General features: G+C 41.1%; 1 protein-coding gene across 2 annotated transcripts; it reads left to right on the top strand.

The window, feature by feature from the left end:
- ska2 (spindle and kinetochore associated complex subunit 2) lies at nucleotides 1–24,964 on the top strand. Of its 2 annotated transcripts, XM_029691020.1 has the most exons (8): nucleotides 1–82; nucleotides 22,417–22,506; nucleotides 22,700–22,876; nucleotides 22,993–23,067; nucleotides 23,343–23,385; nucleotides 23,646–23,787; nucleotides 23,989–24,131; nucleotides 24,298–24,964. In XM_029691020.1, exons 1-7 carry the CDS (start codon nucleotides 50–52, stop codon nucleotides 24,113–24,115), a joined length of 687 nt encoding a protein of 228 aa, XP_029546880.1. In that variant the 5' UTR covers nucleotides 1–49; the 3' UTR covers nucleotides 24,116–24,131; nucleotides 24,298–24,964. The 2 variants fall into 2 exon arrangements, with proteins under 2 accessions (XP_029546880.1, XP_029546879.1); XM_029691019.1 differs by having other exon boundaries at nucleotides 23,989–24,964.
- Nucleotides 24,965–25,021: the final 57 nt, after the last annotated feature.

The raw sequence follows: 25,021 nt of genomic DNA on the forward strand, positions 1-25,021 counted from the left end.
GACCGCCATAATACCATAGAAGAAGAAGACGGAACGTAAACTACTCAACATGGAGACAGCAGTTGATAAACTGGAGGCGATGGTAAGCTTTTACACACCACTTTAATTTCTAAACCAGCGAAAGTAAACCTATGCTCCTTGTCTTTAGATACGAATCGTTTTTTCTGTGGTCAATTAGCTATTTGAGCAAATGCGTCAAAAATAGGAATGCAACGTTAGCAAAGTGTGAGGATCTAAATAAAAAACATCTGCCATTTTCGTAGGAAAAAAATATTTCCAGGAAAAGAACCATGAAAACATACCATGCTAGCTAAGTGTTTTCTGTGAAGAAAACCAAAATGCAAAAAATGTTCGCTTGTGTGACGTTGCCCATGTTCAGTGTTTATTTAGGTAGTTAGCTATCTCGATAGCTTCTTTGCCACACGTTTCACAATGAGTACGAGAGACTGCGCCTGCAAAGAGGACATAAATTAGTCGGTGTCCCCGCGCTGGCTCGTCGTCGTACGTGGTCGTTCACGTTTAAAAGCGACATTTCACGCGATCATATGAAAGTTGTACACATTGGTTGTTAGCCAATCGAAAGATAAAGGAGAGAGTTTGCAATGTCTGATCAACGATATTAACATTTGTGGGTGTTCCAATCAATGCGCGTATCAAACGTACAATATGCAACTGTTACAAACTAGCCAGATACCCATTGGGCACCCCACGTTATTTCAACGTGGACATTTTGGGTAATATTTGGTTGAGTCATTGAACAATGACATTTCAATCTTTTATTCACTCACTCATAGTCAGCCAGAAGTTTGTTGAATCTCATTGTGGTATCACTTAGTCTGATTTAATCAGGCTCTAATACACAATAAATTGGTATATAGGTCCTGACACATTTATGTAGAGTATTGGATAAATGTTCCTTACAAGCCAGAATGTTTAATAAAATTACATTTAAACTTGCTCTACCGGTTGTCTGCAGTTTGTCCTTCTGCTGCTAGAAAATTGAGACATCGACAGAGCAGTGTTGTTAGTGCTGAGCGATTTAACCAAAATGTCTTATTTTAGGTTCATTTATTTTCACTTTTTTTCTGTGAGCTTAATGCACACATTGAACAGTTCCTCTAGAGATAAATCAGATCCAGCCTGAGCTGTGCAATGTAGTAGAAAGTTGTAGTTTCCAACAGGCCAATATTCTACATAGTTTAGTGCAACAAAATGTGGTAATTAACGATAATAGCTAGGTTTCCATCCAATTGGCTTCAGATTTTCATGCAAGTATTCTAAAGTCTGCATAAAGAAAATATGCATGTTTCCCTCCAGTGCTGTGTTTCCACCAAACGGACTTGTTGCAGAGAACTCAGTGCATGATGACATAACTTACATTTTGTGTGCACTTTCATGTACCGAATAAAAATCTAAAGTTCAGTGTGTTTCTGTCACATTTTCAACTCTACCGATAGTTTTGTCAGAAACTGTGTTGAATAGCAAATGTGCCTACTCTGGTCTTGGCACTGGCGCTCTTGCCAACAGCTCACAGATACAGTGCGAGAACATCAATCGTGTATTTGTATTTATTATCGATCCCCATTAGCCAACAGCTACTCTTCCTGGGGTCTGGCAAAATGAAGGCAGTTATACAATTTTAAAAACATTTACAGAATTCACAACACACTGTGTGCCCTCAGGCCCATACTCCACTACCACATATCTACAATGCCAAATCCATATGTACGTGTGTGTGTATAGTGCGTATATTATCATGTGTGTGTGTATGCATGTGTCTGTGCCTATGTTTGTGTTACTTCACAGTCTACGCCATTCCATAAGGTGTATTATTATTTTTTTACCAGCTTTTTGAATCTGATTCTACTGCTTGCGTCAGTTACCTGATGTGGAATAGAGTTCCGTGTAGTCATGGCTCTATGTAGTACTTTGCGCCTCCCATAGTCTGTTCTGTACTTGGGGACTGTGAAGAGACCTCTGGTGGCATGTCTTGTGGGGTATGCATGGGTGTTCTGTCACCAGAATATAACACCTTTTGATATTTATTGGAAAGGAGCATCAACTTCATAGTGTGCACTTTCAACTTACTTCATCTGTAGCCTAATAAACTGCATAGTTTCCTGAGTTGTAGTGGGAGGACCAGACACTATATCATCGCATGTCTCCAAGTTTGCTTCGATATTATGGTTATTATATCAGTATTTGCGCATAAAGGCAACCGCCATTTCTCACAATACATTTTACCGACACAAATATCCCACCATGTCGAATGAACAAATGATCTGTTGGCATTTATAAAATTGTACAGAAACTTCCGGTTTCCATCACATCTATTGTGATAATAAAAAAATACAAATACGGTATGACTTTACTCGCATGAAAACTGTCGATGGAAACATGGTTACTGACCATAATCCATTGCGCATCTCCTTGTCCAGTCTTTCTTTTTACGCCTGCTATGAAAGAGAAGAATGTGTGATCATGAGGGGATATAGAGAGCACCTATACCTGAAAATACACAATCTAAGTGATTGATAGTTAGTATTCAGAAGTCATAGAAGTTGGCCTGATTTACTTCAAAGAACTACAAAATAGAGATGAGAAGGTGAAATGAAATAATAAAGCCATTAAGTAAAACAAATGTAATATACACAACTGAAATATTTTATTAAAGTATTGTGAATAAAATATGGTTAATAAGTGATAAGCATTCATGGGCAGTCACTACCATCATGGGGATCTTTATGAATTGCTTTATTCTGTGTTACAGCATTCAACCCAAAAAATGGAAACCGAAATCGAAAACTGATGTTTTTAAAGAATCAAACCAAACCGACTTCAAAAATAACTAATCGCTCAGCACTAAGTGTTACTAACCCGACTTTCAGTACACTGGTCTGTATATCGTTTTGTACATCCAGGTTTTTATTTTCAATACTGATGCAATTCGCACAGTGACAAACACTTGCACAGTATAGCCGAGCCTAACCGAACCACAGACCAAACGGCAAACACTTCCAGCTGATTGTGAGGAAACTACTTTAGGTTACATTCGACTATGTTTACATATTGTGCATCACGTGCAATGAGTTGAGATTGATAATACAAACGACAGAACCCACCGTGCCTCAGAAGGTGGGTAAACAACACTTTCCTGTGACCCTATTTACACCTACCACCAAAAGGACCAGCATGTACAAGAGGTAAAGTAACCTCAAATGTTATTTTATTCAACATTCTGGCTTACAGAGACTATTAGTGGTGTCAAGATTCTATTCCGCTGGGAATCGGCTCCTAAGATTCAGTATTTTTGGAACGAAAGATACTGAGTACTTACCTTATTTACATAAGAATTCAGACCCTTTGCTATGAGACTCGAAATTGAGCTCAAGTCAATCCTGTTTCCATTGATCATCCTCGAGATGTATCTACAACTTGTTTGGAGTCCACCCATGGTAAATTCAATTGATTGGACATGATTTGGAAAGGCACAAACCTGTCTATACAAGGTCCCACAGTTGACCGTGCGTGTCAGAGCAAAAACCAAGCCATGAGGTACAAGGAATTGTCCGTAGAGCTCCGAGACAGGATTGTGTTGAGGCACAGATCTGGGGAAGGGTACCAAAAACAATCTGTTCCCAAAGAACACAGTGGCCTCCATCATTCTTACATGGAAAAAGTTTGGAACCACCAAGACTTCCTAGATCTGGCCAAACAGAAATTGGGGGAGAATGTGACCAAGAACCCGATGGTCACTCAGAGGGCTCCAGAGTTCCTCTGTGAAGACGGGAGAACCTTCCAGAAGGACAACCATCTCTGCAGTGCTCCACCAATAAGGCCTTTGTGGCCAGACAGAAGCCACTCCACAGTAAAAGGCACTTGACAGCCCGTGTGGAGTTTGCCAAAAGGCACCTAAAGACTCAGACCATGAGAAATAAGATTCTATGGTCTGATGAAACAAAGATTGAACTATTTTGCCTGAATGCCAAGCATCACGTCTGGATGAAACCTGGCACCATCCCTACGGTGAAGCATGGTGGTGGCAGCATCATGCTGTGGGGATGTTTTTCAGCGGCAGGGACTGAGAGACTAGTCCGGATCAAGGGAAAGATGAATGGAGCAAAGTACAGAGAGATACTTGATGAAAACCTGGTCAGGACCTCAGACTGGGGAGAAGGTTCACCTTCTAACGAGACAATGACCCTAAGCACACAGCCAAGACAATGCAGCAGTGGCTTTGGGACAAGTCTCAATGGCCTTACGTGGCCCAGCCAGAGCCCGGACTTAAACCCGATCGAACATCTCTGGAGAGTACTGAAAATAGCTGTGCAGCAACGCTCCCATCCAACCTGACAGCGCTTGAGAGGATCTGCAGAGAAGAATGAGAGAAATTCCCCAAATACAAGTGTGCCAAGCTTGTAGCGTCATACCCAAGAAGACTTAGTAAAGGGTCTGAATACCTTTGTAAATGTGATATTACATTTTTAAAATTTGTAATAAATTAGCACCAAAAAAAATGTTTGCTCCAATTTAGAAAGTCTGTTACGTTACAATAGGGGGAAAAGTCAAGGGGCCTGAATGCTTTCCGAATGCACTGGATGTCCATAGTATCGCATTGAGACAAGTAAACTAAAGATCTTGAGCGATAGCCTCACTCTGGTCCAAAATATGGTAAAAGAAAACCGATTGAGTTGTTTTAAAAAGATTATGGTATTTCCAAAGATATTTATATCAGGTTTACTGATCTTAAAGTTTTGACAATGGAGTAGTTAACTGCTGCTTGCAGTGTAGCAAAGCTCATGATTAACACCTGCTTCATTGGTCAATCATACCTCTATTGGAGGTAGCGGAGAGAACCTCCTAAACAGAAGCTTGAAATCTGTGGGTCAGTTGTTAAACAAGTATTTTTAAAGGCCCATTATCAGCAACCATCACTCCTGTGTTCCAGTTAGCTAATCCAAGTTTATCATTTTTAAAAGGCTAATTGATCATTAGAAAACCCTTTTGCAATTATGTTAGCTGAAAACTGTTCTGATTAGAGAAGCAATAAAACTGTCCTTCTTTAGACTTGTTGAGTATCTGGAGCATTGGCATTTGTGGGTTCGATTACAGGCTCAAAATGGCCAGAAACAAAACTTTCTCCTGAAACTCGTCAGTCTATTCTTGTTCTGAGAAATGAAGGCTATTCCATGTGAGAAATTGCCAAGAAACTGAAGATCTCGTACAACGCTGTGTACTACTCCCTTCACAGAACAGCGCAAACGGTCTCTAACCAGAATAGAAAGAGTGGGAGTCCCCGGTGCACAATAGTCTACCAACTCTAATTTTCCTGTGTATTTCAGATGGAATCAAGGCATTAGAATGTACCAGATGCCACCAAAATAGAGCTTGTTCAGCAAAACATTCTTAACCTGGGCGGGATCTGGCTACTTTTTCTATTTGGCTGGCTACTCCATGTGCTTGTGGAAAACACTATTCTTTAACTTTGTTTTTGGTTGAGATGAAGATGTGAATCCAACATATTAATGAGTAACTTGAAGATTACATCTGAAATCAGCCAAAGTTTGAAACCGAAGGCCTACACTGCATTCAGAAAGTATTCAGACCCCTTGACTTTTTCCACATGTTACGTTACAGTATTATTCTAAAATCGATTAATCTACACACAATAGCCCATAATGAAAAAGCAAAAACAGTTTTCATGCGAATATTCTAAAATATGCATTACAGAAAATGTGTATTTTTCTACCAGTGGTTTTTCTGCTAAACTGACTTGTAGCAGATAGTGCAAACGGACACTTTTCACTAAAGTTTTCATGTACAGAATAAAAATCTAAAGTTCAGTGTATTTACAGCACATTTTCAACTGTACTGATAGTTTTGTCACAAACATTTGCGTTAAGTAGCAAATGTGCCTGCTTTGGTCTTGGCAGTTGCGCTATAGCCAACAGCTTGAAAATTCAGTGCGGTTAGGCTGGTCTACATGATTAGATTACTATGGCTCGAGAAAAAACATTTTTATTTTCAAGCTGCAGTCAACCATTGATCACTACGTTACCAGAATAAGACCCTCAATATTTATTGGAAAGGAGCATCGAGTTCATCACCGTGCCATTTCACTACCCTGTGAAATTCATTGATTTAATCTGTAACTTAATAAACAGCATGGTTTCCCGAGTCGTAGTGGGAGGATGACACTATCGTTGCGTGATTCCAAGTTTACTTCGATATGATTATTATTATATCAATACTTGCACTTAAAGGTGTTTCTACCACCATTTCTCGCATAATTAATTTTATCGACACACAAAGATCCCACCATGTCAAACAAACAAATGATCTGTCGGCATTTATAAAATTGTACCGAAACTTCCTTTTTCCATCACACCTGTCGTGAATTTTTTTTATACATGGTATGACTTGGCTTGCATAAAAATGTGGATGGAAACGTAGGTATTGTCACTCTGTTGATCGTTTGTTACAATGATGACATAATCCTGTGGTTGAAATTCGACCCTCAAAACAACAGTTGATTACTTTTTTCTAAACCAAATGTATTTTCCGCGTAGATTCCACATCACAATATGTTGACAACCAGTTTGTGCCCAGTGGGTAGTAACTAGACTATTCAAATATGATGCATTCGCTATCTATTCAGCTCCCCAAAGTCATGTAGCTTCACTTGCTCGTTTCTCTCTGCTGACAATCACTGGATTTCAAAACTGGTTTTACTTGAGGTTTAGATTAAAATATTAATGGGTGAATCAAATTTTCTAGATCTGGCTCAGCCAATCCAATTAAAGTTTCAGTCATGTAGATAATTATTTCTCTAGTTTGACAGGAGGTTGGATGTCTCCAGTTTTATTTCAGGACTGATAACACAGGATTAAGAGGAATCCATTGTTGTGTCTGTCTGTCCAGTGCCCCTTTTATATTGTCCTACTGGTGACCCTCTAATGAAAGCAGTGCAATGTTAAAAGGGCATTGGCCAGGGATTATTCCCAAGGAGGTTTTGTAAGATGTAGGTGTGAACCTTTGCTCAACAAAGCTGTTTGCAGGTGCTCTGACTTCATTGCACTACTGTATTGGACAGCTAGCAGTGCAATAGTATTGTCAAAGCATCTGAAAGCAGCAAAGACCACTTGGACAAATGAAGCCGCAATAACTGTAGGACAAAGTGGCAAAAGCTGCCACTCTCCTCACCAAAGGGGGGAGGGATTCAGACCGGAGTTACTCGCTTAAATGGAACTGTATTCCCTTTTCTCTGTACAAGTATTCTGACCTTGAGCTTAAGCATGGGAGAACGCATGTGTCAGCCAGTTATTCTTTTGGGGTGGAGATCACAGATGGTGTGTGGCAGAGGTGTGTACAGATACACCATATTCTGAATTTGTCTTAATTCCACGAGTTTAACACGCAAGGAAACCTTGAATAAGGTCGATCAACCTGTCAGTTCCATGTGAAAAAACAACTCCCCCCCCCCCCCCCGATACAAACTACACCAATCTCTTCGCACTGTAATTTCTAAATTGGTAAGAGCTATTGATGAGACCTAGGTAATCCGTTTACCAAAAAAATTGGCACAGGAGGGTAGTGCGTTCTCCCCCCCCCCCCCCCGTTTCTTTTCTCCCCCCTGATTTACGTTTGCAATTTTGCAGGTTTTACTATTATGTCTTCCATATAGACAAATATTTTCATCCTCTTGCATGCGCCTCCATTATCGAGGTGTTTTGGTACTTCCCTTGTGCACTACGCTTTTCTGAGCGCTTACTATACCACCGGTCAATGTTGTCTACCAGTCAACTGTCTAGCCAGCCCTCTATCCATAGTGACAATAGTGGTAGGTGGATCGTTTGTCCAGATCTGCAATAGGTTAACTAGCGCTCATACCACAAACAAAATCATAAAAATCTGCACCAGTTTTCAATATACAGTGCATTGGGAAAGTTTTCAGACCCCTTGACTTTTTTCCCGTTTTGTTACTTTATAGTCTTGTTCTAAAATGTATTACACCATTGTTTCCCCTCAATCTACACATAATACCCCATAATGACAAAGCAAAAACCTGGTTTTTAGATTTTTGGGTAAAAAAAAAAAAAAACTGAAACATCACTTACATAAGTATTCAGACCCTTAACTCAGTACTTTGTTGAAGCACCTTTGGCAGCGATTACAGCCTCGAGTCTTCTTGGGTATGACGCTACAAGCACACCTGTATTTGGGGAGTTTCTCCCATCCTTCTCTGCAGATCCTCTCAAGATCTGTCAGGTTATATGGGGAGCGTCGCTGTACAGCTAATTTCAGTTCTCCAGATGTGTTCAAGTCCGGGCTCTGGCTAGGCCACTCAAGGACATTGAGACTTGTCCCGAAGCCACTTTTGCATTGTCTTGGCTGTGTGCTTAGGGTCATTGTCTTGTTGGAAGGTGAACCGTAGCCCCAGTCTGAGGTCCTGAGCGCTCTGGAGCAGGTTTTCATCAAGGATCTCTCTACTTTGCTCCATTCATCTTTTGTCTCCCTGTCCCTGCCGCTGGAAAAACATCCCCACAGCATGATGCAGCCACCACCCTGCTTCACCGTAGGGATGGTGCCAGGTTTCCTCCAGACATGATGCTTGTTATTCAGGCCAAAGCATTCAATCTTGGTTTCATCAGACCAGAGAATCTTGTTTCTCATGGTCTGAGAGTCCTTTAGGTGCCTTTTGGCAAACTCAATGGAAACAGGATGAACTTGAGCTCAATTTCAAGTCTCATAGCAAAGGGTCTGAATACTTATGTAAATAAGGTATTTATGTTTTTATACATTTGCAAACATTTCTAAACCTGTTTTTCCGTCGCCATTATTGGGTGTTGTGTGTCGATTGCAGAGGATTTGTATTTAATACATTTTAGAATAAAGCTGTAATGTTATAAAATGGGGAAGGGGTCTGAATACTTTCCGAATGCACTGTATATCCACAAGATGGAGGAATAGCTAATAGGCAGCGGAGAGGCCAGGTGCGTTATTGTGCATGAAAGAACAGTGAAGACAGGTATTTTAAAAAGCTCCCCTATTGATCTTGTTTAGGGACAATACAATTATACTAATTAGACTTGATATCATAAGGTGAATGCACCCATTTGTAAGTCGCTCTGGATAAGAGCGTCTGCTAAATGACGTAAATGTAATGTAAATGTAGCCTACAACACCAAAATCCCATGAATAATTGCATTATTGTTTTCAAGTGAGTACAATTCTCTAGCCTGTAAACTGCAGTGAAAATGTCATTTGAATAATTACCAAAAGCCCTGTTATTTGAATGTTTCATTCCATTTGGATCAGTTGTGAGTCTACTCTCGACAGATTATAGAAAGTTACAGTAGCAGGACAGTCTGGCTGTATTTTTACTTGTGATACTGATGCGCTGTCTGTTGCTGATCATCCTTCTCCAAAGTCGTCCTGTGGCGACATAGGCCTATGCTCTCAGCAAGCCCAGTTATTCAGGAAAGCTTAATACACGTTCTTCCTCCAATCCGATCTGAGAGGCTATTCCTTGACCTAGAACCTAATGCTTCAATACAGCCTAAATATTTGTCATTTAACTTTTAGAATGTATTACCTTTTGGTGTGAGGCATAAACATAACTAGTCATAATGTTTTAATCTGATTAGCCTACAGGACACTTTTGAAGTAGCCTGTCTGCTCACGTTCATCCATTCCACTCGATTATAATTCCAGCATCCAAACTGCACAATGGCCGTTCTATTAATGGAAAGAGACATCTGTTCCAAAACATAAAGGTTTAATGATATTCTGAGATTGTCAAATCAAGCCTTCAATACTGAGTAGGGAGTATTTTCTGTTTGTCGAGATTTGACATACTCTACTTGATTGTGGTGTTGAAAATGCAAACCATGATGATAAGTCGTTAATCGGTATGCAGTTATGCGTTGCTTATTGGTTGTGTGGTGCGTTGGAACAGAAACCTGTTAGTGGAAAATTTGTTGCATATATTTTACATAATTATAAATCTAGCATCAAAGTGTTGGTCTGATTTTCCCCCTAGCTGATCACTGCAGCCGGCTCTGATCGTAGTGTAATGATACATGTAGGGAGAGTGAGCTCGTCCTTCGTCGTTGGCGAACCCTCAACCGTCTTGGCCATTTGCCCTGCATGGCATCGACTGTGCCACAAAACCATGTTGAATTGGTTTGTTGATATCCACGTTTATAAACACAGGGTTGCTACAATATTTCTTTTTACAATTGTTATTTATGGTGGTAATTGTCTTCAAGTTAATTTTTAGGGTTAGGGTGTGTAAATGTTTTTACAGTACAAGGAAAGGGTGGTGTGAAAATATTTATGTTGAGGGTGTGGATTTTTTTTTAATGACACCTAAAGTTGGACATTTAAACCTGTCCCTAAGGGGATTGAAAATATAAATGATAATTGTTTAGATCTATTTTACCTTATGAGCATCTGGAGACAAATGTGAAACCAGTCATATTTCAGCAAACTGAAAAGCATGTCATCATGTGCCAGCAGCATACCACCCTGCATATCACTGCTGGCTTGCCTCTGAAGCTAAGCAGGGTTGGTCCTGGCCGATCCTTGGATGGGAGACCAGATGCTGCTGGAAAGGCATTCTTCCCTCTCATCTAGAGGTCGACCGATTTATGATTTTTCAACGCCGATACCGATTATTGGAGGACCAAAAAAAGCCACTACTGATTAATCGTCCGATTTTAAGAAATCGAACCGTTCTGTATTTTATCTACCGGGTGGCATCCCTAAGTCTAAATATTCCTGTTACATTGCACAACCTTCAATGTTATGTCATAATTATGTTCATTTCTGGAAAATTAATTACGCCCTTTGTTAGGAATAATTGGACTTCACACAGTCCGCAGTGAGCCAGGCGGCCCAAACTGCTGTATATACCCTGACTGCTTGCACGGAACGCTAGAGAAATGACACAAATTTATGTTAGCAGGCAATATTAACTAAATATGCAGGTTTAAAAATATATACTTGTGTATTGATTTTAAAGAAAGGCATTGATGTTTATGGTTAGGTACATTGGTGCAACGACAGTGCTTTTTTCGCAAATGCGCTTGTTAAATCATCACCCGTTTGTCGAAGTAGGCTGTGATTCGATGAGAAATTAACAGGCACCGCATCGATTATATGCAACGCAGGACACGTTAGATAAACTAGTAATATCATCAACCATGTGTAGTTAACTAGTGATTATGTTAAGATTAAACTTATCTTCTAAAAAAACTATCAATGCTAGCTAGCAACTTACCTTGGCTTCTTGCTGCCCTTGCGTAACAGGTAGTCAGCCTGCCATGCAGCCTCCTCGTGGAGTGCAATGTAAGGCAGGTGGCTAGAGCGTTGGACTAGTAACTGGAAGGTTGCAAAAACGAATCCCCCCTGAACAAGGCAGTTAACCCCCGTTCCTAGGCCGGCTAAATTCCCAACCTGGCCTATTCTATCATGGCCACCTAATCATCCCCCTCATTCCTAATTGGCATATCACTCCTCTCCACTTTGTGTGGTGAGTATTCTGGCACAAAAAAGGTTGCCGTGCATAACCCAGGTGTGTGCCACACATTGGTGGTGGATTAGGTGAGTTTCCCCCTTACCGCCCAGACGTAAAAAAAAAAAAAAACTTAAAAGTTTTTTATTTTATTACATTTTCTATCATAGTGGCTAATATTTAATACAATATCTGTAGCCACCGTCAGTAATAACCACATACAGTACATAATAACTGGCACTTTAGTGCAGTGATTGTTAGTTTCCTTAAATTTATAGCCTAAATGTATCATTCCATTACATCGTTAGTTTACCTTTTCTTTCCTCTGTCACGTTTGTGTGGTTGTTTTTTGAAGGTTGCTAGCAATAGTGGATCATATAAGCCTAAAGTATTACATGTAGCCTATTTGAGTCATTTTTATTTTTTATTAGGATTCCCAATTGACTGCAGCCGAGGCAGCGGCTACTCTTCTTGGGGTCCAAACAGGAAACAACATAACAAATAAAATACATAATATGCATAAATTATACATAGCACTACAGTCGTGGCCAAAAGTTTTGAGAATGACACAAATATTAATTTTCACAGTCTGCTGCCTCAGTTTGTGTGATGGCATTTTAGTAACCATTGAGTAACCATTGAGTCTATATGTTTTGACCATGATAGTGTGCTATCTAGGGTGACACCCAGCAGTTTAGTCTCTTCAACTTGCTCAATTCAAGAATAGATCCAGATGAGGTTTAGATCCAGAGGAGGTTTAGGGTTGAGCGAGTGATTTTGTCCTAAAAATTATGATTTTAGTTTTTTAGATATTTAGCACCAGCCTATTGTAAGTTACCGATTCTAAAACTGACTGAAGATCTATATTAAGTGTCAGTCACTTATTTTACTGTTGCAGCTGACATGTATACTGTGAAGTTGTCAGTGTACATGGACACAGGCTTTATTCAAGGTCAGTGGAAGGTTATTAGTAAACAGAGAAAACAATAATGGTCCAAGCCAGCTGCCCTGCGGCACACCACACTCCACCGAATTTGCATTAGAGAGGGTTACATTAAAGAAAACCATCTGTTCTATTGGATAGGTAACTGTCCATCCATGATAAAGCAGAGGATGTTAATCCATAACACCTATGTATTTTCAGCAATATGTTATGATCTATGATATCAAAGGCTCCACTGAAGTCTAACAAAACAGCTCCCACAATCTCAGGAATTTACCATCCAGGTTGTCGGTTCCAGGTGGTTTGACCTTTATTTATAAATGGCAATATTTTTTTCAACTCTTCCACACTAGCATTGCGGAATTTATTGCTACGGTCTTTCATTATTTGGTCTGTTATGCATGAAGATGAAGGCTCAGCATTTTTTGTTTGAATGTCATGCCTAAGTTTTTGCTAATCTTGTCAACCAAAAAATGAAAACCCCCTAACGTCTATTGAGGCACCGGTGCGTCAATCTATGTAACACAATACAAAAAAATCCCATCAAAATCTCTCCGTTTAAGCTTGAGATACAGTTGAAGTCGGAAGTTTACATACACATAGGTTGGAGTCATTAAAACTAGTTTTTCAACCACTCCACATATTTCTAGTTAGAAAACTATAGTTTTGGCAAGTCGGTTAGGACATCTATTTTGTGCATGACACAAGTAATTTTTCCAACAATTGTTTAGACAGATTATTTCCCTTATAATTCACTGTATCACAATTCCAGTGGGTCAGAAGTTTACATACACTAAATTGACTGTGCCTTTAAACAGCTTGGAAAACTCCAGAAAATGATGTCATGGCTTGAGAAGCTTCTGATAAGCTAATTGACATAATTTGAGTCAATTGGAGGTGTACCTATGGATGTATTTCAAGGCCTACCTTCAAACTCAGTGCATCTTTCCTTGACATCATGGGAAAATCAAAAGAAATCAGCCAAGACCTCAGAAAAAGGTTCATCCTTGGGAGCAATTTCCAAACGCCTGTAGGTACCATGTTCATCTGTACAAACAATAGTACGCAAGTATAAACACCATGGGACCACGCAGCCGTAATACTGCTCAGGAAGGAGACGCGTTCTGTCTCCTAGAGATTAACGTACTTTGGTGCAAATCAATCCCAGAACAACAGTGAAGATGCTGCAGGAAACGGGTACAAAAGTATCTATATCCACAGTAAAACGAGTCCTATATCGACAACCTGAAAGGCCGCTCAGCAAGGAAGAAGCCACTGCTCCAAAACCACCATTAAAAAAAACAGACTACGGTTTGCAACTGCACATGGGGACAAAGATCGTACTTTTTGGAGAAATGTCCTCTGGACTGATGAAACAAAAATAGAACTGTTTGGCCATAATGACCATCGTTATGTTTGGAGGAAAAAGGGGGAGGCCTGCAAGCTGAAGAACACCATCCCAACCCTGCAGCACGGGGGTGGCAGCATCATGTTGTGGGGGTGCTTTGCTGCAGGAGGGACTGGTGCACTTCCCAAAATAGATGGCATCATGAGGAAAGAAAACGATGTGGATATACTGAAGCAACATCTCAAGACATCAGTCAGGAAGTTAAGCTTGGTTGCAAATGGGTCTTCCAAATGGACAATGACTCCAAGCATACTTCCAAAGTTGTGGCAAAATGTATTAAAGACAACAAAGTGGCCATCACAAAGCCCTGACCTCAATCCTATAGAAAATTTGTGGGCAGAACTGAAAAAGTGAGTGTGAGCAAGAAGGCCTACAAACCTGACTCAGTTACACCAGCTCTGTCAGGGCCAAAATTCACCAAACTTATTGTGGGAAGCTTGTGGAAGGCTACCCAAAACATTTGACCCAAATTAAATATTTTAAAGGCAATGCTACCAAATACTAATTGAGTGTATATAAACTTCTGACCCACTGGGAATATGATGAAACAAATTAAAGCTGAAATAAATAATTGTTAAAAGTCAGAATGATAGTAGAGACATTCTTAAAATAAAGTGGTGATCCTAAGACAGGGATTTTTACTCTGATTAAATAAAGGTCAGGAATTGTGAAAACGGAGTTTAAATGTATTTGGCTCAGGTGTATGTAAACTTCCGACTTCAACTGTATATATACACACACACACAGTGCATTCGGAAAGTATTCAGACCCCTTTTTTTTCCTTCACGTTACAGCCTTATTCTAAAAATGAGGCAATTCATTTTTCCCTCATCAGTCTACATATACAATACCACATAATGACAACGCGAAAACAGGTTTTTATAAATGTTTTATTTCTGTAAGTATTCAGACCCTTTGCTATATGACTCGAAATTGAGAACCGGTGTATCCTATTACCATGATCATCCTTGATGTTTCTACAACTTGATTAGGGTCCACCTGTGGTAAATTCAATTGATTGGACATGATTTGGAATGGCACACACCTGTCTATATAAGATCCCACAGTTGACACTGCATGCCAGAAAAAAAATCAAGCCATGAGGTTGAAGGAATTGTCCGTAGAATTCCGAGACAGGATGTGAAGGCACAGATCAGGGGAAGGGTTCCCAAAAAATGTCTGCAGCATTAAACATCCCCCAAGAACACAGTGGCCTCCATCATTCTTAACTGGAAGATGTTTGGAATCACCATGACTCTTCCTAGAGCTGGCCGCCCTGCCAAACTGAGCAATCGGGGGAGAAGGACCTTGGTCAGGGAGGTGACCAAGAACCCTATGGTCACTCTGACAGAGCTCCAGAGTTCCTCTGTGGAGATTGGAGAACCTTCCAGAAGGACAACCATGTCAGCAGCACAGCCTTTATGGTAGAGTGGCCAGACTGAAGCCACTCCACAGTAAAAGGCACATGACATCCCGCTTGGTGTTTACCAAAAGGCACCTAAAGGACTCTGACCATGAGAAACAATATTCTCAGGTCTGATGAAACCAAGATTGAACTCTTTAGCCTGAATGCCAAGCGTCACATCTGTAGGAAACATGGCAGCATCATGCTGTGGGGAAATTTTTCAGCGGCAGGGCCTGGGAGACTATTCAGGATCGAGGGGAAAGATGAACGGAGCAAAGTACAGAGAGATCCTTGTTGAAAACCTGCTCCAGGGCGTTCAAGACTTCAGACTGGGGCGAAGGTTCACCTTCCAACAGGATAATGACCCTAAGCACACGGACAAGGCAGGAGTGGCTTCAGGACTTCGTGTTTTGTTTGGGGGGGGGGTTTAACACATTTGCAAACATTTTTAGAGACCTGTTTTTGATTTGTCATTATGGGGTAATGTGTGTAGATTGAGGAAATATATACACTGCTCAAAAAAATAAAGGGAACACTTAAACAACACAATGTGACTCCAAGTCAATCACACTTCTGTGAAATCAAGCTGTCCACTTAGGAAGCAACACTGATTGACAATAAGTTTCGCATGCTGTTGTGCAAATGGAATAGACAACAGGTGGAAATTATAGGCAATTAGCAAGACACCCCCAATAAAGGACTGCTTCCTGGCTGAAGTTTTGGTCACTTTTGAATGCTGGCGGTGCTTTCACTCTAGTGGTAGCATGAGACGGAGTCTACAACCCACACAAGTGGGTTGTAGGTAGTGCAGCTCATCCAGGATGGCACATCAATGCGAGCTGTGGCAAGAAGGTTTGCTGTGTCTGTCAGCATAGTGTCCAGAGCATGGAGGCGCTACCAGGAGACAGGCAAGTACATCAGGAGACGTGGAGGAGGCCGTAGGAGGGCAACAACCCAGCAGCAGGACCGCTACCTCCGCCTTTGTGCAAAGAGGCCTCCAAAATGACCTCCAGCAGGCCACAAATGTGCATGCGTCTGCTCAAACGGTCAGAAACAGAATCCATGAGGTTGGTATGAGGGCCCGACGTCCACAGGTGGGGGTTGTGTTTACAGCCCAACACCGTGCAGGACGTTTGGCATTTGCCAGAGAACACCAAGATTGGCAAATTCGCCACTGGCGCCCTGTGCTCTTCACAGATGAAAGCAGGTTCACACTGAGCACGTGACAGACGTGACAGAGTCTGGAGACGCTGCGGAGAACGTTCTGCTGCCTGCAACATCCTCCAGCATGACCGGTTTGGCGGTGGGTCAGTCATGGTGTGGGGTGGCATTTCTTTGGGGGGCCGCACAGCCCTCCATGTGCTCGCCAGAGGTAGCCTGACTGCCATTAGGTACCGAGATGAGATCCTCAGACCCCTTGTGAGACCATATGCTGGTGTGGTTGGCCCTGGGTTCCTCCTAATGCAAGACAATGCTAGACCTCATGTGGCTGGAGTGTGTCAGCAGTTCCTGCAAGAGGAAGGCATTGATGCTATGGACTGGCCCGCCCGTTCCCCAGACCTGAATCCAATTGAGCACATCTGGGACATCATGTCTCGCTCCATCCACCAACGCCACGTTGCACCACAGACTGTCCAGGAGTTGGCGGATGCTTTAGTCCAGGTCTGGGAGGAGATCCCTCAGGAGACCATCCGCCACCTCATCAGGAGCATGCCCAGGCGTTGTAGGGAGGTCATACAGCCACGTGGAAGCCACACACACTACTAAGCCTCATTTTGACTTGTTTTAAGGACATTACATCAAAGTTGGATCAGCCTGTAGTGTGGTTTTCCACTTTAATTTTGAGTGTGACTCCAAATCCAGACCTCCATGGGTTGATAAATTGGATTTCCATTGATTATTTTGGTGATTTTGGTGTCAGCACATTCAACTATGTAAAGAAAAAAGTATTTAATAAGATTATTTCTTTCATTCAGATCTAGGATGTGTTGTTTAAGTGTTCCCTTTTTTTTTGAGCAATATAATATAAATATATTTATTATTTATTTGTCTTCAATTTTAGGAAAAGTCTAACATAACCACGTGGAAAAAGTCAAGGGGTCGGAATACTTTCGAATGCACCGTACCTCTCTGTTGATCTCATACTTTATCAAGTCTTTCCCACATTATCCAGATACTGGCCGTTAGGACTTGGTCTATAGCAACTTCACACAAGAATAGGCTATATGGAACATAGACCATACATAGCTGTTCAAACCTGGAGCCTAGTGCATGGTTCACAACAACTGAATTGTTTTCATCAGTTCCATTAGGGTAGATTTATAGGGTCATTGTTCAATCCCCGATTGTACACTTTTCCTCCCTTTCAAATATTTCATGAATTGAACAATTGAATATGGTAACTTTCAGGATGAATCAAATCACTCTATGATTCACCAATACATTTTGTGCATAAATGCTTTCCAACCCTGTTTATGTATGATTCATGTACACTTTCTTAACCCTAAATAGTCTACAAGATCTGAGTATTTTTAGACCTACCAATTAGTGCTAAAAAGGAGCCATCTAAATAGTCTTTCTTTCATTGATCCCTATTCTGTGCTCTTTCTCAACGTATAGTGACTCTGTCGCGAAATTTCTCATTAAAGGTACATCGTATTTGAATGGATGGCTTTAGATAAATGTACTGAAAACCCTTTTGAATGGAAACTTAACAAAAAAATCTGTGGGCTACCAAGTGGGAGAGTTTTCAGCGGTTGGAATAAAATTTTAATCAGTGTGCGCAAGGGAGCCACACCTGCAAAGCCCATTGCGCACCTGCATAAGGTAAGTCTGAATACCGACTACTGAAGCGCATAAATCAAAACAAATAGGGCAAAGCCCAAATAGTCCTGCAAAGCCCATTGCACCCCAAGGAATGGATGTGCTTATAATTAGGAATTAGAACTCTGGGATAGGCATTGGGGGGTGGGGGGGGGTTTATTTAATTAAAATCTGCAGTGAAGATCAATGGTCTTATTAATTCAGGCAGAGTCTAACTGAGCAATAATCTTACTCTGCAGGTGAGGGAATGACGTGAAATCTATCAAAGCAAGTCTGGAACTTTTGTCCCCATCAGTCAGCTTCCATTTCTCATTAGGAGGAGGATCTACCTAAACTTCCAAAAATGCACCGTTTATTTGTATTTACATTTTTCTCTTTCATACCTTCTGAATATGTTTTGTGTTACATGCCTATTGAACTCGACCCTGATACATTTTTTTCCCCCTCCATTTTGACAAAGTGACAAGCATTTGATTGATCCAAAGTCCTGAAACCCTATCAGTATTGTCTCTGCTGTCCACTTTGAGTAGTGCAATGTTGCTTTTAGGGTTTCAGTGTTTTGGTTAAAGCCTCACAGAAGGCACTATGCGTCTCAGCTTTCATCATGCACCTTTCGGGAGGCAACAGTTTTGTGGCTGAAGTCTTCGAAAGATGTGACTGATCCTTTCACTCATTTTGTTTACCATATCATATGGAGACAGAAACATAAACTTTATCATAAGTAGACATAATTGCAAATGATTAAATCCTTCCAATACAAATAAAAACATTTTTTGTTACGAATTGAACTTTAATTAAATGAGTTGACTCTTCACATGGGATGATTTCACTGAACAGCAAAAGAAAGGGAATATTGAATGATCCCCAGTGATCCATCGCATCTCCCAAAAACATTTTCAACATATCTGTAAAATGATAGTCTAGAAACTAAAGCTTTGGTTGTATTCCTCTCATGCTTCCATGACTTCTTCCTGGACCTCCTCAATGTCCACCTCTTGAACATCAGACTCTGATATCTCAGCTTCACTGTCACTTTCCAACCTTGTTGAGGATGGCTCGTTGTCAGGCTCAAAAGCCTCAAATTTGCCCAGATGGCCACCAATTTGTCAACCCTTGTATTGGTCAGCCTGTTGTGTGTGTGTGTGTGTGTGTGTGTGTGTGTTCCCAAACAAGGACCAGTTGCGCTCTGAGGTGGCTGATGTTGGTGGGATTTGGAGGATGATGGAGGCAACAGGGGAAAAAGCCTCAGATCCACAAAGTCCCTTCCACCAGGTGGCTGATGTGTTAGCACGACTACCATATTGCATCTCCATCCCAAAGCCCTTGCTTGGAAGTGTACTTCGCCAGACTGCCAAGAATCTTGCCCTCATCCTGGCCAAGGTGGCGAGACACGGTAGTGATAACACCATAAGCCTTGTTGATCTCTGTATCAGACAGGATGCTTTTGCCAGCATAGTTGGGGTCCAACATGTACGCTGCAGCGTGTATGGGCTTCAGGCAGAAGTCTTCACGCTTTTTGATGTATTTCAGAACTGCAGTTTCCTCTGCTTGGAGCAACAGTGAAGTGGGCAGGGCAGTACGGATTTCTTCTCTTAAATCTGCAAGCAGAGTCTGAACATCAGGCAGGATGGCATTATCTCCCTCAATCCGTGCAATGGCTACTGCTATAGGTTTCAGGCTGCTTTCCACTCTCTCGCAAAATACATCATCCAGGAGGATCCTCTTGATGGGGCTGTCCATATCGGCAGACTGATATGGCCATTTCTTGGAGAGACTCCTTCCACTCCAGGAGTCTGTCAAACATGATGACAACACCACCCCAACGGGTGTTGTGGTGCTCTTCTCACATTGCTTGGTGAGGTAGGTTGCTGCTATAACTTGATGACCCTTCACATACTTAACCATTTCCTTGGCTCTCTTGTAGAGTGTATCCATTGTTTTCAGTGCCATGATGTCCTTGAGGAGCAGATTCAATGCATGAGCATCACAGCCAATGGGTGTGATGTGAGGGTAGGACTCCTCCACTTTAGACCAAGCAGCCTTCATGTTCACAGCCTTGTCTGTCACCAGTGTAAATACCTTATTTGGTCCAAGGTCATTGATGACCGCCTTCAGCTCATCTGCAATGTAGAGACCGGTGTGTCTGTTGTCCCTTGTGTCTGTGCTCTTGTAGAATACTGGTTGAGGGGTGGAGATGATGTAGTTAATTATTCCTTGCCCACAAGCATTCGACCACCCATCAGAGATGATTGCAATAGTCTGCTTTCTCTATGATTTGCTTGACCTGCACTTGAACTCTGTTGAACTCTGCATCCAGCAGATGAGTAGATAAAGCATGTCTGGTTGGAGGGGTGTATGCTGGGCGAAGAATATTCAGAAATCTCTTCCGATACACATTGCCTGTGAGCATCAGAGGTGAACCAGTTGCATACACAGCTCGAGCAAGACATTCATCAGCATTTCTCTGACTACGTTCCTCCATTGAGTCAAAAAAACTTCAGATTCCAGGAGGACCATGAGCTGTTGCTATCGATAAAGTGTCTGATTCATAATTTTCACCTTGAATAGAAGTAGAGGGACTTTTGTCAGAGGTTGCTTGTTGTGAGCGCTGAGGGAACTTTATGCACTTGTTCAGATGATTCTGCATTTTTTGTTGCATTCTTCACATATGATTTGGCACAGTATTTGCAAATGTACACAGCTTTTCCTTATATATTAGCTGCAGTGAAATGTCTCCACACACCAGATGTGGCATTTTCCTGTAAAGATTAGAAAAAAGTTAGTAAAAAAAAAAAAATCCATGTACAGATAAATAGTTAAGCAGGTAGATTAAACAACTCCTTTGTAAGATAAATGTTTTAAAATGAAACATGTATGGAAAAAGGAGAATTAACACTCAGTTTTTGCTTGCTTGAGCCTGCTAACTAACTAGCAGAAATTCTTAACAAGTTAGAAATGACTTCAACACACTTTGCTGTAGTAACTTCTTATGGCTCAAATTCCGTTACTATAAATATTAAACTTTCATGAAATCACACATGCAATACACCAAATTAAAGCTACACTTGTTGTTAATCCAGCCAATGATTTCAAAAAGGCTTTACGGCGAAAGCAAACCATGCGATTTTATCTGATGATAGCACCCCACCAAACAAACAGACAATCATAATTCAACCCACCAGGCGTGACCCGAAACTCAGAAATAAAGATATAATTCATGCCTTACCTTTGACGAGCTTCTTCTGTTGGAACTCCCAATATGTCCCATAAGCATCACAAATGGTCCTTTTTGTTCGATTAATTCCGTCGTTATATATCCAAAATGTCAATTTATTTGGCGTGTTTTATTCAGAAAAACACCGGTTCCAACTCGCGTAACATGACTACAAAATATCTCATAAGTTACCTGTAATCTTTGTCCAAACATTTCAAACAACTTTCCTAATACAACTTTAGGTATTTTTTTAACGTAAATAATTGATCAAATTTAAGACGGGATAAACTGCGTTCAATACCGGAGGAAAACAAAGTGGAGCGTGCTTTCAGGTCACGTGCCTCAACCACAACAGTACACTTCACTCGACCCTCGTTCTGAACAGGGCTGCTACTTCATTACACAAAGGAAAAACATCAACCAATTTCTAAAGACTGTTGACATCCAGTGGAAGCGATAGGAACTGTAAGCAACTGCCTTAGAATTCTAGATTCCCAATGAAATACCATTGAAAAGAGAGTGACCTCATATTCTTTTTTCCCTGGATGGTTTGTCCACGGGGTTTCGCCTGCCAAATAAGTTCTGTTATACTCAGACATCATTCAAACAGTTTTAGAAACTACAGAGTTTTCTATCCAAATCTACATAATATGCATATCCTAGCTTCTGGGCCTGAGTAGCAGGCAGTTTACTTTGGGCATGCTTTTCATCCGGATGTGAAAATACCGCCCCCTAGCCTAGAGAAGTTAACAAAAAATATTTTGTCATATATTCACCCCACCCAGTATTGTAATCAAAACTTACCAGAAAGCATGTAGTCCTTGGCTCTGACAGTGTAGTAGTGTGGGCTCAATAGCATCTCATTAGTGTGCAAGATCTTGAGAATCAGCTGTACATGTGATAGAAGAATGCACTGTGCATGCAGAGGGTTGCAATTCCATTGAATTGCGGATAGTTTACAATTCCCATGAAAAAATCCCCGGAAAGTTTCCGACACTTTGCAACCATAGTTCATAGTATTGACAGATCTGCACATGCAATGATTTTCCGTGTGTAATAATGATTGTGTAAGGCTTGTAGTACACTAAACCAACTGTCCTTTCAGTTCCAGAAGGCAGAGGCTGACATGGAGTACATGGAGAAGCGGCTAAGGCTGGACTTCCTGACTAATGTTCCAGAAAACAGTGCAGCAGAGGTGAATACACCACAGTACTGAGTTACAAACATGTCCTCAGAACAGACCAACAGACAAGTTACCCAACCCCTTTCCACTCTATCCACAACAGGCAATGCTACAGTGTATATAATACATCTCTGAACTTCTGCCATGCAGACAGTGTAGCCAACATTCTGTTAAATCAATATGACTCGCGTTCTCGTGACCACAGGAAAACCCTGTGAAGCTGCTGGAGAACCTGTCAGCCATCAAGACGAGGCATGCGGCTCTGTGCACACAAGTGCAGGAGATCGCAGCCGAGCAGAAGCAATCAATGGACTCCATACGAGTGCACCTCGACACCACTGTGCAGCTGGTGCAACAGTTACAGCAGACTGCTGATGTTGAGGTAGACTATTCCCTCTACGTACATCCGACAATGTCAACCAACTCTTTTCAATGTTAATGGGTGGTTTAAATCATGTGCAATTCAGAATTTATATTTGTACTTGTACTGTTTTGTAGCTTCCAACACTGACTGAGACGGAGCAGGAGTCTGCAGAGTTCCTTGGTTTATCAGTCAATCAAAACACAATAGAGGTAAGTCCATTTGTTGGAGCTAAGGTTTCGTTGCGTACAGGAGCAGAGGAACGATATTTCACAGATGTCATTCTGTGTAACACTGACATTGTATGGGCACTACTTTTGATTGTCCAATTTTACAGCCCATGCTATTCAGAGAAATATATAGCTTTTTATTGCTCAGGATTTCTCAACTCTTTCCTTCAGTGAAATGTTATGGTCGTCTTGTAATATCCCAGTATTACAATATATTGTAATATAACAGTAATATGCCAATGTTTGTCTGTTAACAGGTACCGATGTCTATGGAGCTTCCAGCCCAAGAGCTGCCTCAGTGTAAGTAATGGTTAACCCCAAATCTCCCCATTGCATTTGTCTTGGACACATACCCCTATTGAAGTAATTTGTAACCAACATATTATGTGCATAGCTAAATAGGAAATGTTCAATTTGGAGCATTTATATTGATACTGTAACAGCCAACAATGACACAACATTCCTCTTCAAGGAATCCATGTGAAACCCAAAAAAGGGCTCCGTACTCTACAGACAGGAATATGGCGACTGAAGCCAACGCGAGTGTGTTCTGTCCACAGCCTCGAGGGAGGGCGAGTTTGAGGAGGTGAGTGAAGCCACACTGGAGGCAGTGCCGTGCAGCATGCGTGCCAACGTCAAGCTGGCCAACCTCAATGCCTTCTACAAGCAGCTGCATGAGTACTTCTCCTTCAGAAAAAACAGGTCAGACGAGTCATGTTCGTGCCGAGATGCATATACCTTTACACAGAAACCCTCAGTTGTCAAGGCAATGTCCGAATTGTTTTAATGCTGAACAGTTAACTGCTGGACCAGAGTCAGACCCCGTGTCATATGAATGTTTAGTAAGTTGTATGCATTTTGTGGATGTTCTTGCAACTTCCAACTTTGCCACTCTTTCTCCAGTGGTGCCCTCAGTTTGCCGAAGATGAAGCAGATGAACATGAAGGTTAGCGACGCCAAGCTGAAGACGTTGCAGCACCTCTCTCTCATTGAGCTAGACAAGAAAGGGCATGTTCGTCTGCTACTGTGAGACCCCACCGCACTGAGTATGTGATGAAAGTGACTGATTCTGCCCATCTCTCCTTGTCCATTTGCTTGGCATATTAGCCTCATTGAAGGGGTTTCAGTTGAATCCTCATGCCTACATATGCTGTGGTTCGATTTCATTTGCTAGATATTCTTCTTAAATGACACCCCAGAATTTTCTTTCAGGAATTGACATCAGAAGCAAGAATTCCAGAAGGGATCAAGTCCTCACATGTTTCTAGGGTGCTGTAAGGGGAAGGCAGTTGGGCCATATTGTAAATTAAGGTGCACTATTTTTGTAAAGAGTTTAATGTTGGATAAGTATGTAGGGTTTTCTGGCTAATGTATCAGCGAAATTAATTTCACCTGTAAATATGTGATGAAAGATTTAATTCCACTGACTTTCCAACTGTACGTCTTGTGTCAAGCGTCAATGTATTTTATGATCCTTCATTAAATTGAAATATTCCCTCTGCCCAGGTATACACTCAATCAAAAATGAATTTAACAATGTATTAGCATCTCAATGTACAGTTTTAAAGTCTCTTTCTCCCAAGTATGTTAAACAATTACATAAAATTAACAGAAACTTTAAATGAATCCATAAGTTTTAAAATGCAGATGCAAACAAACCATTACATTGGTTGATTTGTTTGCTTTGGTATTGATAAAATCTGATCAATGGGTAATGCACTAGGGCAGAGCGAAATTACAATAGATACCATCATTACTGTTAATGTATTCATGTGTTAAATTAAGAACAGTAATAAGTTATCAAAATTCCAGAACCAAGGAATACATGTATTATCATGCCACATGTTTAAGTGATTAAAAAAGGCATTCGTCTTTACCACAAAGGATCCATTTTCAAATAGGTGAGTGAATTGTAGTGGAGAAAGTTAAAATGTAA

Source organism: Salmo trutta, chromosome 15, assembly GCF_901001165.1.
Source record: "Salmo trutta chromosome 15, fSalTru1.1, whole genome shotgun sequence".
Lineage (NCBI taxonomy): Eukaryota > Metazoa > Chordata > Actinopteri > Salmoniformes > Salmonidae > Salmo > Salmo trutta.

Bases quoted from the DNA above. Each gene is read 5' to 3' on its own strand.
- ska2 (XM_029691019.1), top strand. From the start codon at position 50: ATGGAGACAGCAGTTGATAAACTGGAGGCGATG. The intron at 23,068-23,342 runs GTAAGTCCATTT...GTCTGTTAACAG, and splicing joins TCAATCAAAACACAATAGAG to GTACCGATGTCTATGGAGCT. The intron at 23,788-23,988 runs GTCAGACGAGTC...CTCTTTCTCCAG, and splicing joins TTCTCCTTCAGAAAAAACAG to TGGTGCCCTCAGTTTGCCGA.